The sequence below is a fragment of the Telmatherina bonti genome (genome assembly GCF_933228915.1).
Source record: "Telmatherina bonti genome assembly, chromosome: 13".
Taxonomy (NCBI): domain Eukaryota; kingdom Metazoa; phylum Chordata; class Actinopteri; order Atheriniformes; family Telmatherinidae; genus Telmatherina; species Telmatherina bonti.
In genome coordinates this window covers 12,495,304-12,510,813 of record NC_136611.1, presented here as the reverse complement: position 1 = coordinate 12,510,813, position 15,510 = coordinate 12,495,304, and the positions used below count along the sequence as shown (strand labels likewise).

Below are 15,510 nucleotides of genomic sequence, written 5' to 3'. Positions count from 1 at the left end.
CATGCAACTGGCTCCTCTGCGGCCGAAGATCAGCTTCCCCCCGTGCGACCGTGTGTGTTTGTGAGTTTTCAGCGTGCTGTGTGGACTGGTGCTTGTTTTGAAGGGGCACAGATTGATGGGGACTTCTGGCTATCTAAACAAAAACTCGCTGCAAGTAAAACCAAGAAGAACCTGTTTACCCAAAGTGGGCTGTTTATTATTCTTACATTATTTACTATCCTGTAACTAATGTACTTATTCTGCTTCAGCTATTCCACAAAAAAAGATCTTTTCCATTTTGTATGTAGATATTAATCAAATGTTTTTACTTTTAATCAACAGAAATAAAACTGACCTAAATGACATCCGGAAGAGATCATTTATGTTTTTCAGCTGATCCCTATTTCCCTTATCTCTTTGGGTGCGTTAACGTCTTTGTAAGTTAGATTGATTTACAGCATTTTTATTTTGATTTTCTCAACAGAGTCAGGCTATTTCTGGCTTTACAGGTTTTAAAATGAGTTTAATTTGGCTCCAAACAGACATTCCTATCTGCTTATTTTATCCATGAGAGATTTTCCAGAAACTTTACTCTGTCATCATCTACAGTACTTTACAAAAAGTTTTAAGGCGCTTAAGATATGTAGATTTTTATCCATCATGTAACAGTATCAGGGAGGTGATCAGATTCACACTGCAGCTTGACAAGAGGCCAAAAAATACAGCCAGAGTCATTAAGAGTTATCCTTTTTTACAAAAAGAACAAAGAGTGATGTAACAGATGGTTTTGTCCTAGACGGACAAAGCTGAGACAAACACATAAAACTATGGCATATATATATATATATATATATATATATATATATATATATATATATATGTATATGTATGTATATATATATATATATATATATATATATATATATATATATATATATATATATTTTATGTGTGTGTGTGTGTGTAGGAAGTGTTGATGACTGGACATTCAAGATGAAGTTATAAATCTCACGCCTCACTTGTTTTATTAACCTGATCTGTATCTGGATAATTTATCAAGCAGACCGCATTTGTAGGCGATCAGGCCCTCACACAGGTGAAAAAGCAATTTGTGCAGCGAGAACAGGCTCTGAGGAGAAAACCGAAACTTAATCACAAGGGGAGGATCACCTGACTCCTCCGCTTCTTCTCGCCAAATCAGACAAGCATGAATAAAGCTTCAGCTCGTAGCAGCGAGGTATGAAAATAGAGGCAAAGCAGCAGTGTTGGCTCCCTTCACCTGGGACTCACCTTGTGCAAACAGGCTTAATTTGATAGCAGGTGTAAATGAAATGACCCATAAATCTGATGTCATGACCGGTTTATGAATTATTAAGTGCAAAATACTGATCTTACAGTGTAACTCAAGTCCAAAAGCCGGAGACTCACCTCTTCCTACCGCTTAAGTTTTTACTTTTGTGGGTAGGGTAAATGCAGCTATTCTCTTGGAGAGCATGGATTGGTGGAACTGGATGGCCATTACTCCCAGACTCCTGAAAGAAAAGAAGCACCTTATTTACAAAAAGTGAAGACAAGTAGTTGTCATGGGAAATAAATGAAGTTGGACTTTTTTCGTAGCAAACTATCAGAGAACTGTCCACATTGTACAGGAGTGCTTCTGTTTAGGACAACTACTTCTTCTACTGAACTACCACCATGAACAATCTTACCTCTACAGCCTCCTCCTGGCAACACGAGTAGTTTTTATTTGTTTCAAACCAGTCAAAGCAAATGGATTTTTTTTTGTTTGAGATTAGTTTCAAGCTGAAGTGTAAAAGGTAGTGTTACATTACATTCAGCTCTCAGCCAGTCCCCAAAACCAGTTGGTCAAAAATCCAGTTAAATTAATTAGAAATATCAGAAAACAGCAGTGTGCTGTGTGCTGTAGAAAACATTGCTCAAACAAGAGTAAATGTGGCTTTTAATGGGAACTATTTTCAGCTGTGGATTTGTGGATTCAGCTGTGGATCAATGCACCCGCTGAAGCACCAGCTGTGCTTCAGCGGGTGCATTGAGGGCAAGCGTATGCATTGGCCCATATATATCAGACACACAAAGTCCGATCATTCATTCCTTTTTCTTTTGTTTTCCAACATTTCATGGCAATAAGAACAAATCGAAGAAATCACCGGACTCATCCTTTAAAGAAGATGTATTGTCATAGATCAGGTTTCAAACTGTTTCCCTGAAAGAAAGCAGAAAGTATTTGAGGTATGTTGTTTGATTTCAGCGTTGCTCTCTTCAAAGGAGCTCAGTTAGATGGAGCGTCTTCCCCCAAAGCTTCTCAGGTCTCAGGCAGGAGAAAGGTTGGGGTTAGGAAGGCTCTCTCCTGGGACTGAAGGCATCCACACCATAACACACTTATGTTCCGCTATTTATCAGTTTCTGTATTCATCCTTTCTCTTTTCTTTTTCATACACTTTCAGATTGGACACACACACACACACACACACACACAATAATCATCCTCCTGAAAAAGATCAAACATGCTTCTCATTAGTGAAAAGACAAAAGTAGCCGAGGTGATTAAAATAGCTGAGTTAGCATGGCGAGTCCTCTGTGTTAATGGCTTTCTGATGTTAAAGATAAATTCTGCAGCTTTACGTTAACATGTCGTTAATGGGTGAAACAGGCCACAGAAATGTCTCCACAGCCCTCAGAAGACACGTTTAAAGTAGTTCTCCGGCTCATAAATCACTGTAAAGCTTAATTTGAGTGTAATTTCTTGTCACATGTCTTTATGAAGGTATTTAGGTGGATTACAAGTTGAACTAACATGCACGCTAATCTCCTTGTTGCTAAATTAAAGACAAGTTTTAAAAAAATGTCTGGAAAAGCAATTCATTTTGCCGGCGTTTGAAGTTGCCTGACACATGGCGGGTGACGATGAATTGTCCCCCAAAGAGTTAATTGATGGAGAGGAGAAAACCTTCAGGGAGGGAAAAGTTCAGTTTTCTACCTCCGTGTCCTGTTTGAAGGAGATGTGAGTTGGCAGTGCTGGAGAGGCTTGAAGATTAATGTTGCAAAAGGGGGCTCTGACAGCCTTTCCGCTGGTTGTGGTTCTCTTGGGTGGCCCGATTGGTCTTGGATGTCACTTTTGCTACTTAATCTTGTGTATGTGAACCAGGCTGATTCAGGGGTGCAGGGGGCTCTTCGCTGGGCAGCAAGGAGGAAGGAATGTCACTCTGTTAAACTTTAGCAGACGACTTTGTTGTTGTTGATTCTGTCCAGGTGAAAACAGCCACAGCATTAAATTGTATTTAGGTTTACAGTTGTTTTCTCTGGTGAAAGTGGTCAAAGGTTTTGTCTGTCTGGAAGAATTTATGGATCTAACTTGTTTGATGTTATTACAAAAATTGTTTTGAAATGAATGAAATAGTTAAACTCTGTTTATTCGTAATTTAATAAGGATCTGTTTACAGAATATAAATGTAGGAGTGAGCGGACAGTGAGGCAGAATGTAATGTGATGGTTCTGATCCAGATACACAGTCCAGATGATGGAGGTGAAAATGAGACATGCTTCAACACCATGATGAGTTGTTTATTTCCCCCCCACTGGAGTTTTGCTCCTACACATATATTACTATACATAATTTCAATAAGAAAGTTATTAAAAGCTATTATTCAAGAAATAAAGTGGAAAATCTGAATTGTTTTTATAAAGACTAAATCTTAAGTTTTAAAATTTAATTGTAAACGACATTTAATCATGTTTGGAGCCAAATATCTGATAAGTTTCTGAAGTGTGTTCATGTACAAGTACTAACGTAATTACTGACATCTCTTATTCCTGCCTGTCGATGATTTGCACAGTGAGAAGAAAAACTCCTTCATAACTTTATTTAAGAATTTTATGGAAACAAGTAAACTTATTTATTGAACCTTCTATTTTTTTTCCAAGGAATGTTTGCAAATATGTATACAATTCCCTAAAAATACCTGATTTAATCAGCATGAACAGTTGTACATGTTGGCGACCAAAGAAATATATTAAACGTATTTAAATAAAATAAAATAATAAACATATTTCTGAGTATTTTGTTTTATTATTTATTATTCTATTTCTGAATGAGCCTATGAGGATGAGAGTGTTTTTGTATTTTTATTTATTTTATTATTATTAATTAACCCTCATAATTGACTGCTATGCAGCTTGGTACATTTTTGTGTAACAATAATAAATCTCATCATAAAACAGAATAAACCTGCCTGAACCATCTCGACCAGATACTTTATATGTTACCTGTTTGTTGACCCATTAATGCTTTAAATACTGACCATTGAACTGTTATTATATCATCATCTGTCTTCTAAATAAGTTGCAAACAAACATTGATTCTAATTATTATTAAGAGAAAGAACAATATAAAGAAATGTTCTTTTCTTGCTTTATCACTTGCAAAGGCTCGGGCATCTGGTCAGGATGCCTCCTGGACGCCTCCCTGGTGAGGTGTTCCAGGCACGTCCCTCTGGGAGGAGACCCCGGGGAAGACCCAGGACACGCTGGAGGGATTATATCTCTCGGCTGGCCTGGGAACGCCTCGGGATCCCCCCCGCAGAGTTGGCAAATGTGGCTGGGGAGAGGGAAGTCTGGGCTTCCCTGCTTAGGCTGCTGCCCCCGCGACCCGATCCCGGATAAGCGGCAGAAGATGGATGGATGGATGGATGGATGGATGGATGGATCATTTGCAAAGTGTTGGGAATTATTTCTAAAATAAGAAAGGATGCTAAGATCTTCTGTGGACTCGCTGGAAGAGATAAAACTGAAAGTTGGTTCTTGGTGTGAAAACAAGCATTTTGATCGCACAGTTGTTGGTCAGCGAGTTACCATCTGGCAGGTGAAGCAGACATATTTTCTTCCTCTGGGTTTCTCCTGTTGGCTAATCCCATTAGAGGAAGTTTCGGCTCCATCCTCAGAATAACAGTAAACAGATGGGAAGAGCTGCCATGCGATACCAAAATACTGGACCGCACATGTCTCCGAATCCGTAAATTAACCAAGAAAACATTTGGAATTGACACATGGAGGCTGATGCTTATCTGTTCGAAGGTGGTTTTACTTTACAGTGAAAATGTTTCACAGCCTCCTACAACAAGCTGCATTAGGTTGAGTTATGGATGAGGTCGTTCTCTGGGGACAGCTTTGTCAGATTATACATTCATCTAGTAAAAGTTTAGAAAAAGCTTTAGAAATGTAGGTGCCAATGGAGCAAACGCTGACTGAGCTCCTTCCAGCCAACATCTCTAAGCCAGTCTAACTGGTTTCTTGCTCGACCTTTGTGACATTTAACCCTAATCCACAACACCTTTAAACTCTATTTCTGGCTGCAGCTTTAAGCCACTATCCAACCAAGTGGGGTTTGTGTCTGCAGCCTGCCACCGGCAGCTGAATCATCTCGCCACCTTCTCCAATTTCTACTGTTCCCTCTGATCTTATTTGTGACTGACTTTGCAGTTTCCTGCGTGAGTCAGGGAACATTTCATCACCGCTGTGGGCGCGACTTCAAATTTGCACTCAAACCAAATATGGCCCCGGCAGTGATCAATCTGCTCCGTGCCAAAAGTTTGGTAAAACACAGGTGTCCCCTCTCTGCAACTGTGTTTACGTGATTGTCCACATGAGAGACTCACTTTTTCTCCTTTTTCCTCCTTCAAATGGAAGGTTTGTATCTTTGAAAGCTGCAAGCTGCCCACAAAGTGTCGTCACTGGAGCTGCTTTCCCCATAAACTGTTTGGATTCAATGAGCTAATCCACCTACAGAGCTTGGCCCGGTGCCCCGCAGCACACCAAACGGGCCGTAATGTATAGACTAAATTTACAGTGAGGGAAACCATTAAATATTTACCACATCTTTGCAACTGATTAATCACCTGCGGCCACACGCTCACCGCCTGCGCTTGTTTGTGTTGAAGGCCCAGAACAACTGCAGTTAAACACAGAGGAGGAAGTTGTTGCGCTAATGTGAAAATGATGCCACTTGGGGCAAAGCTATACTTTCATTTCGCCCGTTTCAGAGCGAGCACAGCATTCCCTCCATCTTTTCTTTTCTTTTTTTCCCCCATCCAGCTCGCTCCATGCTGATGCTTGCGCTTAATGTTGACAGTAATTCAAAGCTTGCATCTGCATTACATGAAAGCATCACCACCCTCTCCATGTGCAGCCAAAACACAGCTGTACTTTGCACATGTTCTTCCGATCTCTGGCAGAGGGAGGCAGCCCTTGTCAAAGACACCCCCCCCGCCCCGTTCCCTTTTTGCTATTATCTGTTTTCTGTGTTAAATTCTGTAAAGTCCACAAAATGGATGGCATCACGTCTGCCCATCTTGGAGAGCTGTAACAAGAGAAAGTCAGAATGACAAGCACAGAAAGTCTGACAGCTATTTGTGGGACGGGAGACTAATATATGAAGCGTTGAGTCTAGACCACTTGAGACAGGCATGTTAGGGGTCATGGTCATAAAAAGTCCCCTAGATGTAGTTTTCCTTATAAGCCTGAAGAGGAAGGAGGGAGCAGAGCTGGAATCACCTGCACAGACTGGTCAGGAGCTGCTAGACAGCGACCTGCTACCGGGGACCCCAATCACAGAGGAATACAGCAGTGAGAATCGGGCTGAACGGTAGGGCTGGGAACTCGAATAGGAAAAGTAAAATATCTGGATCTTTTGCTTCACAATTTTAAAATAGATTTCTTTTGTCTGGTTTTTTAAATAAATACAAATAATATATAATTTTTTGTCTTTTTTTTTTTGTTGTTTTTATTGATATTTTTACTTGTCTTCTTGGACATTGTAGCAGCAGAATGATGGTCTGTTGTTTTTTCCTAAATGAAGTAAAGAAAACTAGCAAGCAAAGGTTTTGTACACATTTTTTTGTTTTTAGTCTACAAAAATCAGCAATAACAAAGAATCGTGAGAATCGCACTTTAAATTAAATCGGCACCCAAAAAAATCAGAATCGAATCGGAACAAAAGCATCTCGTCACGGCCCTACTGGACTGATGTGTTATCTCTCTAGTTGGACTAGAACCTGGCAGTCAGAGAGGTGTCATCATCATAACAGGAAGTGGGTTAGAACCTGCGATCAGAAGCTGTAGCTTGACTGGAGGTCCCATATTTTGACTTACATATGCAACAGATCTTTCACTGGCCACCACTAATTGACCTTTAGGAGGAATGCAACACCTTTTCTTTGAGTGACATTTGCTTTTAGCAGCTCCTGTGGGATGGGGCAGTGGACCGGTGGAAGGCGATAGTGAGAGGAGGCGGGGGGAGATCTGGAGATAAACCGCCGTGCCCCCTGTCCCTCAGACAACAAAGAAAGTGAGTGATGTTTGTCTGAAAACCAAGAGCCACGAAAACCTCTTGTTTTGATGTGTGGGCCACCTGGGATGCGGGTCTCCATCAGCACTCGGGCCGAGGACAGAGGAAGAGAAACAGGACTCGCACAGGTCTCGTCCTCCAGGACAAACAATCTGAGTGACAAGCCTGTCGGGACCCCACGGAAGTCACCCAACAGTCCAGGCATTCAAAGGCAGAAAAACAAGAGGCGCTTAGGTGGCCGTAAAGGAGCCGGGAAGAATCACACGGCATGTTTTCCTAAACTCTCCGAGACAGTAAGAATCTGGTCTAAACACGCTGAATGCTTTCTTCACGACTGGTTGCTTAGAAATTCACCTCATAAACTACAAAGTGTTGGAACTCAACAGCATAATCGATCCATTAACTACTTACCAGTAGTAAGGCAAGTATCCCCCAACGTAGAAATGCATCTTTACCTTTGTCCAGTGATACAAACATCTGCTCCTGCAGCAACAATCACCTGCATTTGACAATAAATTTATTATCATTCTGTTGAAATTTGTCATTGCACAAATATAGGCGCATAAAAAGAATCCAGAAGTACCTGAAAGACAGAAAAATCTACAGCTTTAGAAGTTCGCTGTCACCTGTGAGAGTTTATATACACTCAGCTGACCTGCTGTGGATTAGCAGAGGGGGAATTTTTCAGATTTATGCACCAGGATCTGCCCAGATCTGGTGCATAAATCTGAGGCAGTGAATTAAGTTTGGCAAGGCAGATCTCAGGCCTTTCAGCAAGACAAAGCTGTTCCAGAAACCAAACCGTTATATGTTTTCCTAAAATGATGGAATTCAGAAATCAAAGAAAGTCTGTGTTACCAATCATCTTAAACTGGAGTAAATAAAGCCTTCCTTGTACAAATAAGATTGACTGGAGAGAGGCAGCTGTCTGGTTTGCTTCCTCGTAGCCTCAATTTCCCCTCGGAATTAAACTTCTTAGATAATATCATTCTAATTTAATCTTTATGCTAGCTTATTTAAAGGTTAAGTCCAGTTCAAAAGAAAGAAAAATCCAGTTACTCATGAGGCACCGTATGAGAAAAAAAACAACTAAAATCAGTCTGAGGTCACAATTCTCATGGCGTGTTGCTGCAAAGTGTGTTCACTCTCTGTTTGGCAAGAGTGTTAACCTTTAAGATTTTATCAGGTTTGAGTCATTCATTACTTTTACAACTTCTCTACAAACCTGCAGGAATATGTGAAGAAGAAGAGGAGGGATTCCTCCATCTTCACCTTCAGACGTCGGCCCAGAGGAATCTCCTCCTGCTCATCTGCAAACAGAAACCCAGATGAGAAGCATTTAAATAAGGGTGCATCAGTAAAAATGTTATTTGCTTTCAGAAGATAAAGACAATCAAATCAGGAAAAGTTGGAACTTAATGCAGGAAAAGAAAAAGCAGAGATTTAGATTTTTACGTGTAATTTCATCTCTTTGCTGACGACATCAACAGAAAATATTTCCTGCTTTTTCTTATCAGCTTTATATGGATAAATATTTTCTTTTATTTACATCCAGTGTGGCATTTCAGGCCTGCGAGTTGTGTCTGGAAAGTTTCACCGCTTTATGACGTTGCCATTCTTTCCCACAACGCGGTGAAAACATCCCAATTCCGAGAACTTCAAGCGATGAAGCACATTAAGCATTATTTGTCTGTTTTTCTCTGCAAACACGTGTTGATGTGTGCGACAGAACAAGTTCTTTCCCGCAGGTTCTCTGTAGAAGCCGCAAGCAGGCGACCTGCACCCTCCTCTTCCTCGGGCTCTTATGTTCCCAGAATGTTGTTTAACATTGTTGTGCTGAGAACTGCAAAATCTCTGGAAAAGATTGTCTCAAAAGCAGCATCAGTCGCTCTAAAGTCTATCCTTTTTTCTTTTTGTAATTATGCTGCCGACACAGAAGCACAGGCTTGTGTGGCGTACTGAGCGGCTGAACCACAGCACTCATTTCACCACCGATGCCTCCAGCTGACAGACATTTTTTTTTTGGTGGATGCCTGCATCCTTTTACCTCCTTTTATTTCCTCCAGATTCAAATTCAATTCAAACTTTATGTATGACGCACTTTTCATCAGACGTCTTGAATAATTTACTATACACTCCAAAAGGAGAAAAATGCTACTCCTTTTCTAACATTTCTTTGTGGAATATTTTTATTGAACATTTCCAAGATTTTATCAAGCATTTACAACGATGGAAGAATATAGGTATATAAGGTGTATGTATATATATACATATATATATATATATATATATATATATATATATATATATAGGTATATAAGTAGCTAAGTATGTAAGTATATAAAGGAAGCTGGGAACTTTCTGTCTACTTTGGCTCCTTCATGCCTTCTCTAGATTCTGTTTTTGTACTCAATCATGTTTAAAATCATCTGCTTAAAATCACATTACTGTTTTTCACTAATTCAATATTTTGTGTAAATGTGTTGCAGACGGGAAATGCACATACCTGAGTTTAGTATCACATAAAATTAAGCTAAACAGAGAATATATGAATCATATCTTTTCCTTGTTCTGCATCTCTTCTAATATAGAGTTTGCCAGTTAGCATTGTATGATTTGGGTTTGTATTTAACAAATACCAGACGGGATTTTATAGCTGTGATTTAAATATAAAAAAAAAAAAAAAAAAAAAAAAAAGTGTAATCTGAGAGTTTAACATTTTAGGTTTAACATATTTAAATATTAAGGAATCAGTTTTATTTTAATTTTGGTTGGAGGTCCGAACAATAGCGTGTCACAAAGTGGAGAAAAATGGACGTTAATGTTTGACAAAGTTCTGTTTGGCCTCAGAAACACCAGCAGCTGTTTTTACACACAAACATATTAATCCAAGCAGAACAAAACCTTCAAATGTGGCCGACACCTTCATACTCGACATCTTTGAACCGCATAAATTATCATCTTCTGTGTCTGGAAACGATGATTAAGTTCAGGATTCGTGTCCTCGCCAGCTTGCATCATACTGATGCATCGCCGTCATCTGTTTGTTTTGTAAGAGGTGTGTGTATGAGAGAACTGTGAAATCAGAAGAGGAAACACGCAGAGGAAACACCTCGAAAGAAGCCAGAGGTCCAGTCTGATAACGGACGGGTATCTCTTTGACGTGTAACGCCGAGGGAATGCAGCACTCCAGCTGATTTCTGAGCAGTGTCACTGCCACAGGATCCTGATCGGCAGAGCTGCTTTTTTTTTGGCGTTTTTGGTGGAAGCAGCTCATCAGTGTGAGACGGGGCCCAACAATGGTGAATGTCGTGTGTGGGGGGGGCATCGACCATGGGAGGCAGAAGAGGGGTACAGGGCCCAGATGGATGTCAGGGCAACATCTGTTTCACCTCCTGACTGAGTCTTATCAGCAGAAACGCTGCCACACACACTGGACAGAGAGAAAAAGGCATTCTTTGCTGAGTTTAAGAAAACATGCCTGCTTTTGTTTGTCTTGTAAACGAAAGTTGGGTTCCCTGTCAGGTCATGCATTTGCATTTCACAAAGCTCACAGGGATCATTCTGTTGTGTTTCATAGCATCTGTTTATACCTCTGGAGGTCATTAAACGGTTTGTGGTGCACTTTTATCTTGATGTTACACTCTGACTTCCAGAATATAATTACATGAATCAATTGCTTTTCCAAACCTGCTAATTCTTTTCCAATTTAAACTCAATAAATAAACTTTTATGTGATGCAGTTAAACTATTTCTGGGTTAAAAAGGCCCGTCTGAATCTCTTTCCCATCAGAAGCTAAATGCACGATTCTTGCTATATTTCTGTCCAACCCTCCAAAGCTTTTGTCTGAGAGAACTGCTGCGTCGCCCTCCGAGTCCTGTCGCCGTGGTAAAAAAGATCAAATCCGGTAAAGATGAGGCAGTTTTTCTGAACCCGCAGGGTTTCATCTTTCTACTTCCTACACTGTAAAATCATGAATACTTTAGTGATACAATGAGCACGGCTCCTCTTCAAATCCAATCCGCACTAAACAGATTTCCTGTTGACTGTCACGCGTACAACCTGCGCTCTTACACAAGATGTAGCAATTTAAGAAGAAAAAAAAACCCCAGATAAATGATTGTGGCGGCTGCAGCATTGTTTGCTGGATAATTGCTGGCGGTTGGAAGGTTTGATCTGTCCTACTCCAGTTGTGTTTGCTTCTCTGCAGTGTGACTTGCTCACTTTCTGAATGGCATTTTTTTGTGCAAACTAATAACTTCACTTTAAATTGTTGCCAACAATTAGACTTGCCACAGGTTTGACGTTTCTCAAGTACTTTCCTGCCTCCAAGCAGCTATTAATTATCATTCATTTTAGTAAATTATAATAAAATTAGCTTGCAGAGACTTGAATGCTTCTAAAGATACTAATTCCACCCCAGTAAACATCTATTTTTTTTTTTCTTGGCGAGCCTGATCAGAGCATCATTCTCCAATGCAGCTTCTGGAGGTGTCTACTGCAACACGGTGCACATACACCTGCAATTAAACAGGTAGAGGAGACAGAGGGTGAGTGTGGGAGGAGAAAAACTGACTGCATCTTCTTCAGGAGAATGAAATCAACTGTAGAGCCAGGCAGCCTCCATCTCTCATCTTCTTTCTCGTGGGAGGGCTGCTGCTTCACTGAGGTCTTGGCCTCTTCCCTTCCCCTGGGCGCCCTGGATGCTCATGCTGAGCGAAGGCTGTTTGGGTGTGACCAAAGGGAAGCAGAGCAAGTAAGAGTGAGACAGAAAGATGGAGAAAACCTGAGCAAAAAAAAAATTTAAAAAAAAATAAAAAAAAGGAAAGGGGAAAATGGGAGAAAGAATGGCTTAAAATAGAGAGAAATAGAGTACGGTGGGAAGAAAAAAGGGAAGCGAGACGAGCGCAGCGGCCCATGGTTTGTCTCAGGGCTGCAACAGCTTCCAGAGCTGGTGTGCAGCAGACTGAAGAGAAGCACGTCTGCCCCAGAGGCAGAGACTGGAAAACAGGATCAAAGAGTCGCCAGGGCAACCTGCATGACACACATTGTATTAAAGCCACACGGTTAATTTGAAAGAGAGGGAAGAAGGGCGAAGGGAGAAGAAAAGGGGAGGCAGAGGTAGCACAGAGTGGAGTATATTTATCAGGAACTCCTGTCTCACTCGGTTAACTTTCCACTCCAAACTTTCTTCAGCTGCTGAACTTTAATCGCTTTCTTTCCTTTTTTGTTTTTCCTCCTCCAACTTTGGCTCAAAATCCACCAGCTCATCTGTGTTTTCCCGGTCATCTTCCAGCATCTCAGGTTTCCAAAGGCTATCTTAATTCACAAATCAGAAGCACGGAAGAAAATATCTGCAGGAAGAAATTTCCCTCATCACGTCTGGTGGAGGAACACAGAAAGAACAAACATTTACTCCCAATGCAACTTAAAACAGGGATTTTATATTCATCATGGGACTTTGTAGCACGTGAAGGGTGAAAGCATCACAACATGTGAAGTAAATAACAGCTGACATTAGAATAATTGTTAAATCTTTAATTTCCATTTTAGACAAAAGGTACAATTGAATTCGAAAAGAAAAAAACAAACAAACAAACATTGTGCAGTTTTAGAACAGTTGTAGTTAATGTAAGCAGATGACATGAAAAGTCCATCACCGGTTGAATTCCTGCTCGACAGATTTATTTAGCATTCAAGCCGATAAATTCATTGATCCATTCACTTCTCACATAAGGTACAAAAAGCGATAAGGTCTCCTAAAACCCGACAAAAATGCTGACAAAGTAACAAAAACAATGAGGATTTGAGAACTTTCTATTTGGGGATGAACAGACACCTGAGGCACAATGAACATGACTCATTTTAGAGGTATTGAGTCCACATGAGGGCGTCCAGGCTGAAATGGCATGTAGGCTAAAAGCCTTATTGAGCAGTAATGGGAACACAGAGTGGAGCTGGAGTGGGGGGGGGGGCAGTTGCCTGGGCTGAGGTGGGGCAAGGGTGCGCGATAAACAGCAGACAGGGAGGGGTCTCCAGACAGTTGGAAGGCATTAGGGTGTCGGACAGGGACTTGTCAGATGCAGCTGTTGCTGTGGTTGATTGATAGTTTGTATTTTAGCCTGATGGGAAACTGCAGTCGCTAGCCAGCGTGGGGACACCACGCCAAATTTAAAAGGAGAATAAAAAGTTGTTTTAAAAAAAAAAAAAAAAAAAAAAAAAAGCTCAACACTGAAAAGACACAAAGTCCATGACATTGCTCTGTGTTGCAGCTACATCCAGCCCATTCAATCACTTTTTTTTCTTCTTTTTGATCTTTTATCTTTGAAGATTTCATGTGACATCTTGTATGACATATAAAAAAATCTCAACGTCGCTCTACGAGGTTAACATACAGAGCTATAAAATATAACCTAGGTTGCATATTTAAAAAAAAACCCAAAACAAAACCATAAGCCTTTTGACTTGTTTCCACTTCGTCCAAATGGACTCCTCTCCATTGTTCCGCTCATCCCATGAGTAGTAGTACATAGTTGCGTACACAGGAGGCAACATGCTTGTTTGCATGTACTTAATACTCCATGAGATCCTCAAACTACACTATTCTGACTAGATATGGAGACACGGTGTGACACACCGATATGTAACTACCGTACATAACACATGGCTTCGGACTATGCACTCCAGATACACAACTTTTGTTGTCATAAGAGTCAAAAGGAGACGCACACTTGACAGCCATTGACTTTTCAGTGGAAAGAACATCAACCATGCTCACCCAAACATCCTGCAAAGTAATTAGTGGAGATGCTAAACATATCTTCAGACTATTTGGGCTCCACTATGCGTGTAAGAGTGTAAATGTGTGTGTTAGTGTTCAATGATGGCTACAGGACTGCCATATGTCCTAAATGTCTTTGATCACATCACAGTGGCACAAACAGTAGTAAACAAGACTTTCATTGTTAGCAAAGTTCAATAAGTTTTCTTGAAACCTTGGTGAAACCGTCAGCCAGTCGTGGTCGACTGCATCTTGTGCACACGCTTCTAATTTAAAAACAGAGACCACGGTGAATGGAGGATAACATACAATACACATCTCAAACAGTGGCCAACATCTGCTTCATTTGCTTGTGTGTCTGTTTGTGTCTGTGTGATGTTTTGTGTGTTAGCGTGTGTGTGTGTGTGTGAATGGGCACCAGGAGGATGTGGTGGTTTTCAACCGCTAATATCCGTTAGCATTAGCAGCGTTAGCATCATATCCTTGCTGGATCTGTGTCTTTCTCCTCCAACAGGATAATGAACTGAGCGAAGCTTTCCTTCACCGCCTCCATGTTGTCGGTGCTGCTGCCCTCCAGGATCCAGCGCTTTCCCCGGGCCAGCGGCTCCAGCTCAAAGTACTTCTTGATCTGCAGCCAAAAACACAACGTGGTCACTTTTATCACTTGGCCGCATTTTAAAAGGTCATAAATGATGACATTTAGCATTTAGGGAGGAATTATAGCTTCCATACATTTCCATGGGTGAAAACATTTTGAAATCAGCTGTGGAGCTGTTGAGGTGAGTGTGAGTGTGGTTACTTAAACAAAAGGAACACCACTTGTCTTAAACTTGGAGCCACTTATGGTTAATAGTCTGCACATTTTCCTCTCGCACAAACATTTCACCAGGTGAATTCTGTTAAGTCACCTACAAAAATGAGTTCTTGGGTATTACCTCATTTCCAATAAGGAATGAAAAATCAGATGGAAATCTGCAACTTTATCTTAACAATGATATAAAACAATAAATAAAAGGGGGTACAAAAAATCAGTTAAATAGATGAAAAGTAAATAAAACAAAGAAGCCTCTTCATCTAAGAGGTATGCGGCTTTGGCTTGGCACTGCTCTTTGTAACAGTTGATTATAAAGTTCATATGTTGGTTTTTGGCAACTCTCGGCAGTGGAAGGGGGGTGGGGGTGAGGTTTGGGGAGGAACCAGAACCAGCTGTTATGTAAAAACAAATCTCAGCAGAGGGAAACAATGTCTTAGACCTCCACTGCAGGTTGTTAGGGTTTCTGACATTTTCAAGCTGAGAGTAATGGAAGCAATTCTTTTGCCTTATGTGAACAGAGTTCTCCTCATGTTTGTCTGATAGCTGGTGACAAATGTACAAAGAGAAATGGGTAC

At 40.7% G+C, this 15,510-nt stretch overlaps 1 protein-coding gene across 1 annotated transcript in view; it reads right to left on the bottom strand.

Annotated features, from left to right (window-relative positions):
• Positions 1-12,970: 12,970 nt before the first annotated feature.
• Positions 12,971-15,510, bottom strand: part of LOC306764365 (ADP-ribosylation factor-like protein 15) — a 103,294-nt gene continuing 100,754 nt past the window's right edge. The window contains exon 5 of the mRNA XM_079251511.1: positions 12,971-14,749. Coding sequence (XP_079107637.1) covers positions 14,597-14,749 — 153 coding nt within the window. The 3' untranslated portion in view covers positions 12,971-14,596. The remainder of the gene's footprint in view (positions 14,750-15,510) is intronic.